The 14,671-nt window shown below is 25.1% G+C and overlaps 1 protein-coding gene across 5 annotated transcripts in view; it reads left to right on the plus strand.

The window, feature by feature from the left end:
- The window catches only part of baz (par-3 family cell polarity regulator), a 37,804-nt gene extending 33,290 nt beyond the window's left edge, over positions 1 to 4,514 (plus strand). For all 5 annotated transcript variants that reach the window (XM_015518064.2, XM_015518063.2, XM_089217898.1 and 2 more), the window contains one exon: positions 36 to 4,514. In XM_015518064.2, coding sequence (XP_015373550.2) covers positions 36 to 409 — 374 coding nt within the window. In that variant the 3' untranslated portion in view covers positions 410 to 4,514. The remainder of the gene's footprint in view (positions 1 to 35) is intronic.
- The last annotated feature ends 10,157 nt before the right edge of the window (positions 4,515 to 14,671 follow it).

Raw genomic sequence — 14,671 nt, forward strand, 5'->3', positions numbered from 1 at the left:
ACGCACCTACACACGCACGCTCTTACCCTGTTTAGTAGGCAGTGTAACTCAAGCTACGGCAGTGACGGGAACAAACAACAACAACAACAATGGTGCTGGTCGTAATCAAAAACATAAATCTTCGTCTCGGCATCAGTATCCTGTTCCAACAACCAAGTCGCCAAACTATGCCCTGTATGGAAGCGGTGATCCCCAAGGCCACAATAGTATGCAACAGCAGCAGCTACAACATAGAGGGCTGACAAACAACAACAGCAACAACAACTATACTGGCGCTATGTACCATCATCACAATCAACATCAACAACAACAACAGCAACCGCAAAGGTCTTCGCTGCAACAAGGACCATACATAACCCAAGTCACCATTCGGGATAACAAACACATAATAAAAAGTCCTAACATTTAATACCATATTCCTTGTAGGAACAATATCATTTGATAATTTTTATTTTTAATATCACATTTTATTTTTTTATTTTATTTTATTTTAAAACACTGACCCTGTTGCAATATTTTTCCCTCTCTATGAAGCGTTTTCTCATGATTATTTTAATTATTTATATCATCACAAATAGTCTTAATTTGAATCCTTTACTTTAATAAGTTTTACCGACTTAATGTAGCCACAAAATTTTTTTTCTTAAACCGCCACTATATTTTCTCATTTTTTTATATTTATAGATAAATTTTCATATACTTTTAAATATTTCGATCACATCAGTTGAAAAACAATTAATCAGTTTTTTTTTTTTATGGTTTTGTTGTTTATGTTATTATAAACATGATTTGCTAAATTGTTGACAAATCTTAATCCAAACCATATATTTAAATTATTAATGCAACTTATATGTTGTTATTATTTCACTAACGTTTTGCATGTTTTATTTAAATTCTGAGTTGGGTTATCATTTGAACAAAGATAGTATTTAATTATTTGCCAATCAAGTTCAGCAAAAATAGCTTTAAGAGCTTGGCCAATGACAAATATATCAAAATATTATTTTATTATATATATTACATACAGATTATGAAATATTTTGTAATTGTTTGGATAAATATGTATTTTTTAAATTAAATTTTCCTGTGATATGATGTGATCCAATCATTAGATGTAGTTTATGTAAGTTAAATAAGATATTATGCAATTGAATGAATCATTAATCACAAGTAAAACGAGTGCCTTAATTAAGCAGTATATCTATCTATACATATTAAAAATGTATACAAGAAGTAGATGATAGTCTTATCCAATATCTAATAGGAAAACACCATGGCCCACTCATATAACAAATATATATATTGTTATTCTTTATTATTCTTTTATACTTTTTGTCATGTTTATTCTTGTTAAAATTTTCCATAAATAGGTAGTATTATATGAAAACTTTCATTTAAATTATTTTTCCCAACATATAAATTTTTATTATGGTCTACTAACAAAAGTTTTGATTATAATTTTATTTCTCTAGAAGATTATTCAATTTGTTTATTTTTACTCGACTTAGTTTTCAATTAATTTTTATTACCCTTAAAATGTGTCTGCCGTCCATAAATGGAATGTATTTTTTTAATTTGCATGTAAGTTATTATTCTGTGCCATCAAATAAATAATAGTAGGAATACCAACATTCCAAAACATTTCTAAACATAGCATCCTGTCTCCTTAGTTTTAAGCTAGGCTTAACCTTACTATCTTATTATGTAATTGTATGTTTTATATTTTATTTTTGCAATATCACAAGTTGCTCAACTATGTAAATTTAGTACTTAAAAATACCAAATTACTAGCGCAGTATTAACAATGCGTTTTATTTTATTATATTGTGTATTGTCTCCTTACAGTATTTCTATTACATTTATTTTGTTAATTACTTATTGCCTATTATTAAATCATATTATATTACTATGAATGTTTATAAGTTCCTGTTAAATGATACGATACCGCTATAAATACAGCCGAAATTTCTTCTTCGACAGTTTTCTCTCTCTAATAGGTTATAAAATTATATATTATTACATTATTGTACATCTCTAAAAATATTATATCATATACCTAATTTAAATATATTTATTTTAACTATGTATTAATAAGTGCATAAATATATTTTGTATACAATATTATTCACTAATTGTATTGAATCATAAGTAAGATAAAATACACCATGTCTACTATAAATAAATATATAAATATGTATAATGTAGATAATAATATAGACAGTTACTGCAGCATGCACATCAATTATAAATTACTTTTTACTTACAAAATTATTATTATGTATCAAACTTTATAATAAATATAACATTTAATTTATTTTGAATATCATGTGTAGTCATAAAAAGTTTAATGGTTTCTAATAATTTTAATATTAAGAGGACGCTACACCCGCATGTGTTGTCTCCGTCCTACAAGTGCGTAACATTGTAAAAACTGTTTCGCGCGGGAAAGAACCGAGAAGGCTACAGTTATAACTAAGAAACAAACCACATAATTAGGAGAACATTTACTGCGCAACGTTGTTTTCAATTTTTCGATATCACAAATAGAAAAAAAGTTCTTATTGTTTCAAAATTCATTATTTTTGCGTTTTTCAAAATCGAAAAACTTTTTTTCAGTTCTAATATCAAAAAAATAAAAACAACATTGCATAGTCGAAATTCCCTTTTATCTGTGGTGAGAATTTCTTTTCTTAGTTATGACTGTAGCATTCTCGGTTCTTTCCTGCGCGAAAAAATTTTTGCAATGTTACCTACTTGTAAGACGGAGACAACACATGCGAGTGTAGCGTCCTCTTAAAAATGGTTGTAAAGTAAAATATAATACGCAACTTATCACATTTTAAAACTTTATCTCATGCTCTTGTTGAAAGTGTGCATTTAAAATTATTTGCATGTGTATGTATAAAATTAAAATTTAAAGTATATTTTTATAATTTGAAAAATAATATATTGATATTAAACACTAGTTATTATAGTGAAATAAATCAAAAATATATTTGTTATGTAACAAATGTATAGTTAATAAATTAAGATAAAATATATCACTATTTTTTATTTGAACTTTCAGTTATATAATAACAACCAAAATATAAATAATTTGTTAGTATAATTTAGATTTGTTGAAGTATGACACATAAATTAATAAAATAATATTATAAATGATAATATGCTTTGGTGTGAATTCTTGCAAAATCTCTACATGTAACATAAAAATTTAAAACTAATAAAAATAAGTATTAGTCTAAAATGAATTCAGAAATTATTAGAATTTACCATTATATCATATTATAGTAATTATCAAGCCTGGGCATAAATTAGTTAAAAAGTTAAAGTTAAGTTAATTTTAACTTTTTTAAATTTTATTTTCATTAACGAAATTTTTAACTTGACTTGTTTTCATTGATATAAACTTAATAATTAACGAGTTACTTTTAATCAAATTCTAGTTAAGTTAATTTACAAATTATTACATAATAATAAAATACAATTATTATTAATAATGCATATTACATAATCATTTCCTAGAAATATAGCTAAATTTATTTTTTGTTCCGTTAACCAGAATTCTTCAAGAAAAATTAATTAGGTTTATACATTTAGATATAGCAATAGCCATATAATGCCCATAATATATTATATTTAATATTATAATATATAGGTGTATCACATACTTATAAAGATATACCAAATCATACTGCGGTGTATGGGTATATTGTAATAATAACAATAATTATACTAATAACTAATAAATAAATAAATAGATAATATTATAAAATGTTTTTGTCCTAAATAAGTTATTTTTAAATTAAAACTAATTTATTGTGTTAATATGTTCAAATATATTTTGTATGCTTTTGGTACCTGCTATACATCTTTATTCATCAGTTCCTAATAATTTAGTTCTATAATTCTATGTATAGAAAAATTATTGGCTATTGCCTATTTTCTGTGTTTGATAATATTTATGATTTTTATTAATTTAAACCATATTACTGGGTATATTATTATCTATATATAAATATATGATATGTAGATATAGATATAGATAATATAGGTATTTTAAAAAAAATGTATAAGTTTAACTTAACCGAGTTAAAAAAAATAACTGTTAACTTTAAACTTTTTAAAATGTTTTCAATCAACTTAACATAACTTAGTTACAAATTACCATTAACTTGCTCAGGCTTGGTATTTACTATTTATATTATTAATAATTAAGAAACATTATAAAAAAACCTTAAAACACAAATAGTTATGATAACTGTTAAGTTTAAAACTAAAACATTGTAATGTTTACATAATATGGGACATCATACAAAGTTTAGGTTGTGATCTCTGAAAGCAATAAATTTAAAAGTATTAAGCTAATTGTGTGATAATATTGCAGTTTTAAATAATAACAATAAATGTTTTTTTTTTTTTTATAATGAATTATATAATATGTATGTACTTCGGTATTGTTTTTTAGACCGTATTAAATGAAAAAATAAACAAACAGGTGGTACATATTGTTACATTGTAATAAGTATTGTGATAACATAACAAAATTGTTCATCCAAATATGATAAAAGTTTAGTAGGGGTATCTACCATTATTACTGGTCATGAATCATTCATGATTCATATTAAACATATTAAATTAATTAGGCGACACAATGCGTGTGTATTCTTTATCTCGATGTGTGTGGGTACTCTTTGACGTACAAAAATGTTTGATAACACATGTATTCCATAATTCCATATAATTGATGGGATGGTTGATTATTCAGACCCATAGTGAACAACTCAAGTTCATACTGAAAATTGAATAATTTTAATACTTAATTATGTAAGTAGGCAGTTATGTATTAGTAGGTTTTGTTTTATCAATTGATTTTTAAACATAAATATTTTTTATACTTTTAATAGTTCCCTAACAGATCTATACAAACAAAATCTTAATAAAATTAATGTAAAATCAACAATGTATGTTGTTTGGCTCAAAATATTTTAAAAATTACGTTGTCCGAGTGATGCCTTGTGAACTAGGTAATTGTGGCAATTGATGAGTTGAATTAAAATTCCAATACTAAAACTTATACAAAACAAGAAATTCTAGTAAAATTAATAAAAATGTTATCATTTTATCTGCTAATAATCAGATATAAGTTGTAGGTATTTATTTAGATGACTAATATGGTATGGGGATATTTTAATAAAGCAGAGATAGAAGCTGGAAAAATTACAGAAGAAATAAACATGGAAACTCAAGGATGAAGGAAGTTAAAACTATTTTTATTACTTAAAAGAAGTAACATATAATGATAAAATTTAGTTTGGATGTACCTATGAAGGTACAAAAAATTAATGATTTCTATCATTCAATTCATGTAAAATTCAAACTCATAGTATTATTTAACTTTATAAATAACTAATAATTATCACTGCTTTTATAATAAAATATTATTTCATTTTTCTATGATTTATATGGTTATAGTAAAAATAATTTAGATTGGTAAATATAACAATGTAAGTTGCGGCAATGTTTTTAAAATGATTCTCCGACAGAAAATTTGTAAAGATAACAAGTTATAGTAAGTCTATAGAAAATTGAATAGTTCATTTAATTCTCCGCAACCAAATATTTTTAATTTTATTGGCATTTTGAAAAACATTCAAAGTGATACTTACATAGGTATGACACAGTCAGGACACTAGAAATATAAGAATGATTGAAAAAGAATAGGTATATATAAAAAAAGAAGAAGAATTCAGAACTAAAAAAATAACTCAAATTGAATTTATAAAAGATAACTGTCATTCAAATTTTTACCTACATCAATATAAATATTGTTTCTTTTTTAAACCATGTCAATATTATAAGTTATAACAGTAATATTGACAGTCCTAAGTCTGGTGAAATGGGAAGGGAAATATTAGCATAGGTACATTTTAATATAAAAATAAAAGGAAGCAATTTACATCAAAAAGATACATTGGGATGCGTCTAAGATTTTTAAACCCAAATTTAGATTACTTATTTCAGAATATGAAATTCCCTCATATGGTTAATTTGATTTGTCAGTTATTTTTTCACATGTTTAAAAATTGTAATACAACCATTCATTGTAGTATTTGGCCAATTACTGGAACCAAAATAATATATTATTGTATACTTTTATGGTATAAAATTATAGAGAGCATTAACTTAGTTTTCAAGTGGTTCCATACATTTAATTTGCTATACCCTCATGATTCTAATATTTTATGATTTTTTTCTTCATAATATTCTTGTTAAGTTACCCTGGGACTAAGACTTTAGGCAATATCAAAAAATCCAATCTTAACAAAATACAAATCGCTCAAAACAACATACTGCACTTCATCACCAATGCCCCTTTTTTTATTTATGATTTACCCTCCAATCTGAGTTAAAAATCAAAACCATTCATGAAGAAGCTAAATCGTACTATAAACGTTTTTTCAACAAATTATATTCTAACTCTAATCCTCTAATATCTAGCCTAACCATTCAAACAATTCCTGGAAATCCACCTTGGCGTCTAAAAAGAAATTTATTATTGGAATGATAGTTTGATAAGAAAAGGTCATCAGTAAGTTACCATATGTCAGTGTCTCGTATTAATTGTCATCATCAGTGTTTGGTGACATACGTATGCGGCATTTTTTAGATTCCACCGCTATCAATTTCGGCGGATATTTGTTTATGTTGATTCCACTGACTGTATTTTTTTAAATTAATAGTGTAGGTATAAGATCACCTAGTTTACCATATTTTTTTTAAATTTAAATTTATTAAAATAGTTAAATAATATGTTTTAAAATGTATTTAGCTAACGCCAAAACAACAAAAATAATATAGTAAAAATAAAATAAATAATAGTAAATAGTAATTAAAATGTAATAATAATATTAATTGATTTATCTTTCAGAATAGTGCTTTTATGCCAGTTTTATATACTTATATATTTATATCTTTAATACTTTTTTATTTAAACAGTCTTAAAAAATTGTTTCTATATATATTTATTTTTTCTTTCATAATTTTTATTTTTAATTATTTTATTATTATCGAGCCCTCTTATTATTATATATGACGTATCAGTTTGAAACTTTAAATTTAATACATGTGAAAACAAAAATATATTAAGATGCACTTGTTGAATTGAGCATTCTCCAATATTATGCATTTCAAATAATATCAATGTACCTTCGTGTAACAAAATATGTCTGCAATTTTATAGATTATATTGATTAAGATATATGAAAACCGATGCGATTAAGTTCGGCGGAATCAATAGATTTTTTTTACAGGTAAAAAGGTTATTTCGGCGCAATCGATATACGTCCACGTCTGCATCTGACCGTTGTTAATACGCACCAAACGCAACGCGCACTTTGAGCTATAATACGTCCTCAAATAGGTATACTCATGTATATAGTGTTGCGTAGGTAACGAAACGACGGCGTATCAATCATGTACTTAAGTACTATAATACGAGTTCAGTGATATTTCCTATAACCATGTCAAGCCAGCCCCAACGGGAGACGTCGGCCATGGATAAGGTCAAAAGATAAGGTAAGAATGCTAGAAGTACCCAACATACATAATATTTTTAACAGATTATAATATTGGTTAATTTTTTAGGTACTCACAAATAGTTTTATTGTTTTGTAGTATTTTTTCCAATAATTCTAGTCAATTTTTGATAAATTTCTCTCAAGTTGTACTTCCACTGTTTTGAATAGCGATATTCACTATGAGAGCAATTCAAAATGAATTAAAATACGTTTGTTTTCTTAATTTATTTACATATAAAATCGTTCATTATTCATTACTATTTTTTTTTTAGATTTTAAGTAGAGCACATATTGTATCGATGTATTAATATATAGTCAACTTAATGTTATAGTCAATATTCAATCTATTACAAAAATGTTTGATTTAATAAAAAAAAAAAATTGTATTAATATAAAAATATATAATTATACTAAAATTTGTTTTTTTTGTGCCTGTTATCTTCTTTTGATAATACTGAGCATTAATGAGTTCAATAGTTAAAGTTAGATTATTTTTATCTATTTTACTACCTTATGCAGTTACATAACAAGCTACTTTATTTTAGAAGTAAATTTTAACTTAGCAAATTTCATTTTTTCAATGTTATGTAGTTAGGTATGTTGTAACTTATATGAGTAAATTGTAATTTTATTGTGACGCTAAGTTAATTGTTCTCAGATTTAAAATAATATTATATTTGGTAAAAATGATCTATAGACTTAATTTACTAAGTTATTGCTATTAAAGTAATTTATTTTTTTATCAGAAATTACTACTCAAGTAGACTGAATACTTTGTGCCGAAAAATACTATAATTATGATATTGTATGTACCTATAAAATATTACAGTATACTTTAATAACTTCAAGTACATTTTCAATGTACATTATCAATTACAAAAAAATAACTAACATCGTTAGGTATTCTTCGTTTAAATATCTAATTTGGTCAACATTTTAACTTAAAATAATTTCTTATAAAATTCATTACGAGTACATATAGCTCATACTGAAATCAAAAAGTCTAAAAATGTATTTAATAGGTACATACATAATGTATTACTTGCTCTATGCTTTATGGAGAAGTAGGTACACCTAATGTTTATTATGTGCATAATAATTTTTATTTTTATTTTAATGTATATAATGCTTATAGTATATCTAACTAAAATTATTACCTAAATATTTTATTTAAATACTCAAATAACTATTACCATGTTACAACAATTAAAATAATAACTATAATATATTTATACCATATATTATTATAAAGAGGTAAAGTTTGTAAAGTTTTAGGGCGTAATCTATGGATTTACTGAATTAATTTTGAAAATCCTTTTACCAAAAGAAATTATTTATTTATTTATTTGTGAATATCGTAGGCTATACATATTTTTCAAAATTTAAGCCCTACATGGGTTAAAAGAGTTAAAAGGGGTAAAAATGAAAAAAATAACCTAGCCAAAACCACTGAATTTACGAATATGAAATCTAGTCAGTAATTTCATTTTATGACGTAAACAATTCCTAATAAAGGATTTATCAAAATTCAACGTCTATAGGGGTTAAAAGGTTATATAATATAAAGAAGAAAAATTGTCTGTTTGTCAGGTTAAATCTATGAAACTACTTGGTCGATTTAAATTTTTTTTTACCATCACAAAGCTGTTACACTATCTCGTGGTTCTATAGACTTTGCCATGTTGAAAAATATCCGATTCGTGACTTACGGTTGCCTATATTATTCGAATAGCTAATAGTGCAATGATGTGAATGTGTACATGAAATAAAGTACACTACAATTTAGAAACACTCAAACTGAGATAGAGGTTCACTTTCATATCATATACACTCAGGGCCATATTTACCGTTAGGCAGGATAGGCAACTGCCTATGGCCTCCGTTATTAGAGGGCCTCGGATTTATATGAATCTTATTTTATTTTTTTTTGTTTTTTTTTTTTTTTTAGAGTATTACTTTTATCATATAAAATAAATATAAGAAACATATAAGTATTATAATTAAAAAAAAAATTAATCCTTATCACTTATCATCAAAAATGTAAGTGAAAATAAATAAATAAAAGTCTATTTTTATACATACTGGATCGGTCATCACTCATCAGTCATAATAAATATCACAAGTATATTAATTTATTATTAATATACTTGTGAATATAGTATGAATAAGTAAACATTCAACATACGATTATGAGAACCGTCACTCGTGATGACTGACTCGCCAGTACTCATTATATTATTTTCATTTACAGAAATTTTGATGACATCATAAATGAATATGCTATAAAAAAGGTGGAAAAGTTATATTATAAAATAGCAAAATTAATTATTTCTATTTTAAGTGCCTATAAAAATGTATTGTTTCCTGTTTTTTTTTTTTTGGTTAATAAATAATATAAAAGAAATGTTAAATTTTGTTTTCAATATCAATACCTAATAAATATATAATATTATATACCTACATTAATTAATAAATAATAGTTACAATAAATCTGTAGCCTGTAGAGATAAAAAAAATGTATATTATAATTATGTTTATGAAAATGTATAAGTAAATACTAAATTGCAATGAATTATTATTTTGCTAAATACAACTCATTAGTGGAGGGGGGCTATATACGCTACTGTTGACAAGGGGCCACATTTTTTATTTTGCCTAAGGCCACAAAAGCCTAAATCAAGCCCTGTATACACTATAATACAGAATTTTACGTTAAAAAAAAAAACAGCATTCGGGTAAGGTCGGGTTATCTAGCTAGTAATTATATTTATGTAGATATTACAAATTGTTTGGTTATCAATGTTTTAATAATTTAAAAAAACCTAATAAGAAGTAAATTTGAAATATCTCCTATTCTAACAATATTTTGATTTTAGTTTATAATCTGTTGTCAAGGATGAAAAAAAAAAGTTTTATAACAAGGTCCACTAACTTCTGATATACCCGAGGATCATTTATTAAGAGGACGTGATACCCGCATGTGTTGTCTCCGTCTTACAAATGCGTAACATGGTACATTTTTCGCTCAGAGAACACGTGTAGCTCCGTTAACTTAAAAATTAGAGTGAACTGACCTCTTATAAAATTTAAAGGTAAGATTATTATCTAGACAACCTCATATGCTTTTTATTTTATATCAAATTTAAAGCGAGTTATGAGTATTTTAAAATTGTAAATTTTTTGTGCATCTTAAAATACTCATAACTTTCTTTAAAATTTAAATATAATAAAAAGCATATGAGGTTGACTAGATAACAATCATACCTTTAAATTTTATAAGAGGTCAATTCACTCTAATTTTTAAGCAAACGGAGCTACACGTGTTCTGCTGAACGTAAAATTTACTATATAATGCACTTGTAAAACAGATACAACACATGCGGGTATCACGTCCTCTTAACTATGCAAATATGCCAATTGCCAAGATATTAGCGCAAAAATGAACAGGTCACCTGCTAGGTTTTATGTCTGTAGACATAACCACACGATCCACAATAAATAATTTTCTATTATCCTCAAAAACTTCGGAAACGTATATAGATTGTGAAAATAATCACTATATGTATACCTAATGATAATTATACCGATTGATAGTTAAAACTTTTTTCTAATATAAAAATTAGAAAACTCTCAAAAACCATGTTGAAAACTATAATCCACTGTGGTATTATTTACATCGTAACTAAAATCTTAGACAATAAATGATACAATAATATTAATAATAATATATAATACCATTATTGTTATCTTTACTCAACCGTAAGATTGCTTTGAATTAAGTACTGATAAATAATTGATATTGAAAAATAAAATTTTACACATACAAATAATAAATCAAAAATTATCCATCATACGAGTAGTTGCAGCTTATATAATTTGCAATATTATATGTATACATTTAAGTAATTCCATTTTTCATAATATTTGCCGTATTACCGTCTATACCTACTATATAGACCATATGTGACTGTACTATGGTCGAAAATAATAAAAATAAGTTCAAAACGTTCTCTTCATGTTTCTTATTCTGGCTTTGGCCTAATTCGACCAAATTTACTTATTTCCAAAATATATGAGATTAAATATTTAAAAATGTTATCTGAGGATGTTGTACACTTCAGCAATAGAACATTATTTTTTTTTCTTCTTCTTGTTATTATTATTAATAATAATAATAATCTATCGTTTTAATGGTATAATTATGGTTTCTTTTCACAGCTTAATTAAAACTTTCAATACCTTTAAGACTGATAATGCAATCGTTTTTATAATAACATAATCTTATCTCTATTTATTATTACGTTGTAGTCTTTCATATAGGCTTTTTTGTAATCAGTTGTTTTTAATTTACTATAATTATTTTTTAATGTTGTTAATGTTATCTTGCAACAGAATAAAATTAATACGTATCGCATAAACTATAATTCCGTTAATAAATAATAGAAAAATGATTTTTTATAGTGTCTATCAATATCTATTTCTAAGGTCTAAGTATACCTACCTATTGTTACAACAGGATGTACTGTTATTAAAGTTTCTATCTAAACTAAGTAATTAGGTATAGTATATACATATATATATATAATACAAGCCAATTTTCCCCTTATTATAGACTGTTATTTTATTTGATGTAATAGGTAGTTTCATATTTGCTTGTTTACGAATTTCTGAAAAGTCAAATTAATTTTTATGAGCATTTGAGGTTAAAATTGTTGACATAAAATATTTAACCGTAAATTAATTAACTCTCTTCGAATGATTTTCTCATTTTAATTCAAGAACGAATAACTGTAGATAGAGGTACTCGACATTTAAAAATAAATGTTTATTTTATCATTTTCAATGCAGCATACAATTTTCAAAATTTGTATGCTTGTTTTGACTAGTTTATAAAGATTTTCAATATTTTTTTTTCCATAAACGTCAATATTACATTTTTTCGTTCGTTAATTTTGTTAAGTTTGAAAATATTATAAAACAAGGGCCCTCATTAGTTGTTTTAATAGCAGTTGAATAATATTATAAATACATGGGCACTATTTTTTAATTTTTTTATAAGCATTTAAATTTAAATTCTGACAAAATTCGCCAAAATCTTGAAAAACCTCGTAATTAAAATTGTTCAATTTTTATTGCTAACAATTATATTATATAAAACAAGGTTTCTCGTAAGTAGTTTATAGTGTAAAAACTGTAAAAAAAAATATACATTCACAATTATTTTTATAGATATATGACAGATTGACAGAATATACCATATATACCTATCAAAATTTCAAACATTTATATCAAATACGTTTTTTTTTTATTTATTTATTTGCGATTTAACATACAAAAAAAACCTTCAAACTAGGTTTTCTCAAAATCATCGATTATTATTTATAGATACTCTTCTACGCCATAACAGTGCGGTATAGGCATTCATATTATTATATTCAATATAATATGGTCAGTCCGGGCATCCCGTAGGTAATGATCATCATATTATATACAATTACTAAATGTTCAGACGGCCGAGAACCGATAACAATAACGAACGCTACAAAATGAGAAACACGTTTTTCAATAATAATAATAATAATATCGAACATGCACAGGTAACCTACCTGTAGACTGGAGTCTTCTCAAAAAACTATCCACTACCAGGGTCCCAGAAAGCAACACGGTTGCTTGGCACTTCATATTGGGGCGGACAGCCGCGGTCCGTTCGTTCGTTTCTCTCGTCCTCCGCCTTGGTAGGTGAAGATATTCACAGAAATTATGTTACTTACTTATATTGGCTATATTATTATCGGTTGTTTTTCAATATTTTTTGGTCTAATATACCATAGCGTTATTATTTTTACGACAGTGCGAAGAATCGAATAATGTTGGATTATTATAAAGGTAAAAACATGTAAATCTGTTGAATAACAATAATATTATGCGCAGAACATTTTTTTTATGAATTAATTTGATTTATCTGATTATGTGATTTTTAACACGATAAGACAGAAAGTTATGGCTGATTTGGGTTCAAATGCATTGAGTTATTAATACTAATAATACTTAATCTTATGTCATAAAATCTTTTGTTCGACGTTTTTCGTTATGAAATATAGCAGTAACCATTATTTAAATGAATACAGGAAAATATTGCAGATTTCAATATTTAAACATGACATGAATTTAACAATATGAAGCTTATGTTTTCATCACTAATTATTATTAAATGTAGGTACCTATCTGGGCTAACTGCTAGTTGTTTAAACATATAGCGAGTATAATATATAATGATATGCCTTTATATACATTATTAATTTGTATACATTTATTAAAATACTAATAAATAAATAATTATAACATATTGTGTACATAGGTACTGATAATAATTACTATAATTTAGGTACCTATTTAAATTTGTAAGGCATAATAATTTAAAATACTTTGATTTTCGATTATTACTTTTATGATTAGTTTACTTAATTTTATACAATATAATATGTTTCTGATGTGTCCAGATGTTATAATTATTTATTTATCATAAAACTATTCAATTTAATTGTGTATAAATATTATAATAGTATATACCAAATGAAGCAAAACGGAAAAGATAAAAAAAGTAAATTAATTTTAAACCAGGAAAAGTTGGATAATATAGTAGGTAAGTGTATTAATATAATAATATAATAATACAAATAACAACATATAATATAGTTATGGTTATATTATGATAATTGAAATACATTTTCTAATGTGCATAAAACAATTATTATTGCATTATGATTTATCTATAGAAATTCATAGTTGTACATTTTAATATTATATTTCATAATATGCGTTTATTAATTATTGTTATTAATTCAATAAAGCTTGTGTGTAACTGACAGGCGACAGTCTGCACGGCTCATGAAACATTGAGACCCCGACCAAAAGACCAGTTCGTTGTAATTAATAAGCTTTAGTGGTTTTTAAGTCAAACTTATACGTACCTACCAAAATAAAATATTGTATTTTTATGAAAAAACATGATGTATACACCATACACCATACGCTATTACACATTACTAATTAGTGAAAAAAAAAAAATAATGATCAAGTAGGTACATACA

The sequence above is a fragment of the Diuraphis noxia genome, unplaced genomic scaffold, assembly GCF_037042655.1.
Source record: "Diuraphis noxia isolate RWA-SAM2 unplaced genomic scaffold, SU_Dnox_SAM2 contig0001, whole genome shotgun sequence".
Taxonomy (NCBI): domain Eukaryota; kingdom Metazoa; phylum Arthropoda; class Insecta; order Hemiptera; family Aphididae; genus Diuraphis; species Diuraphis noxia.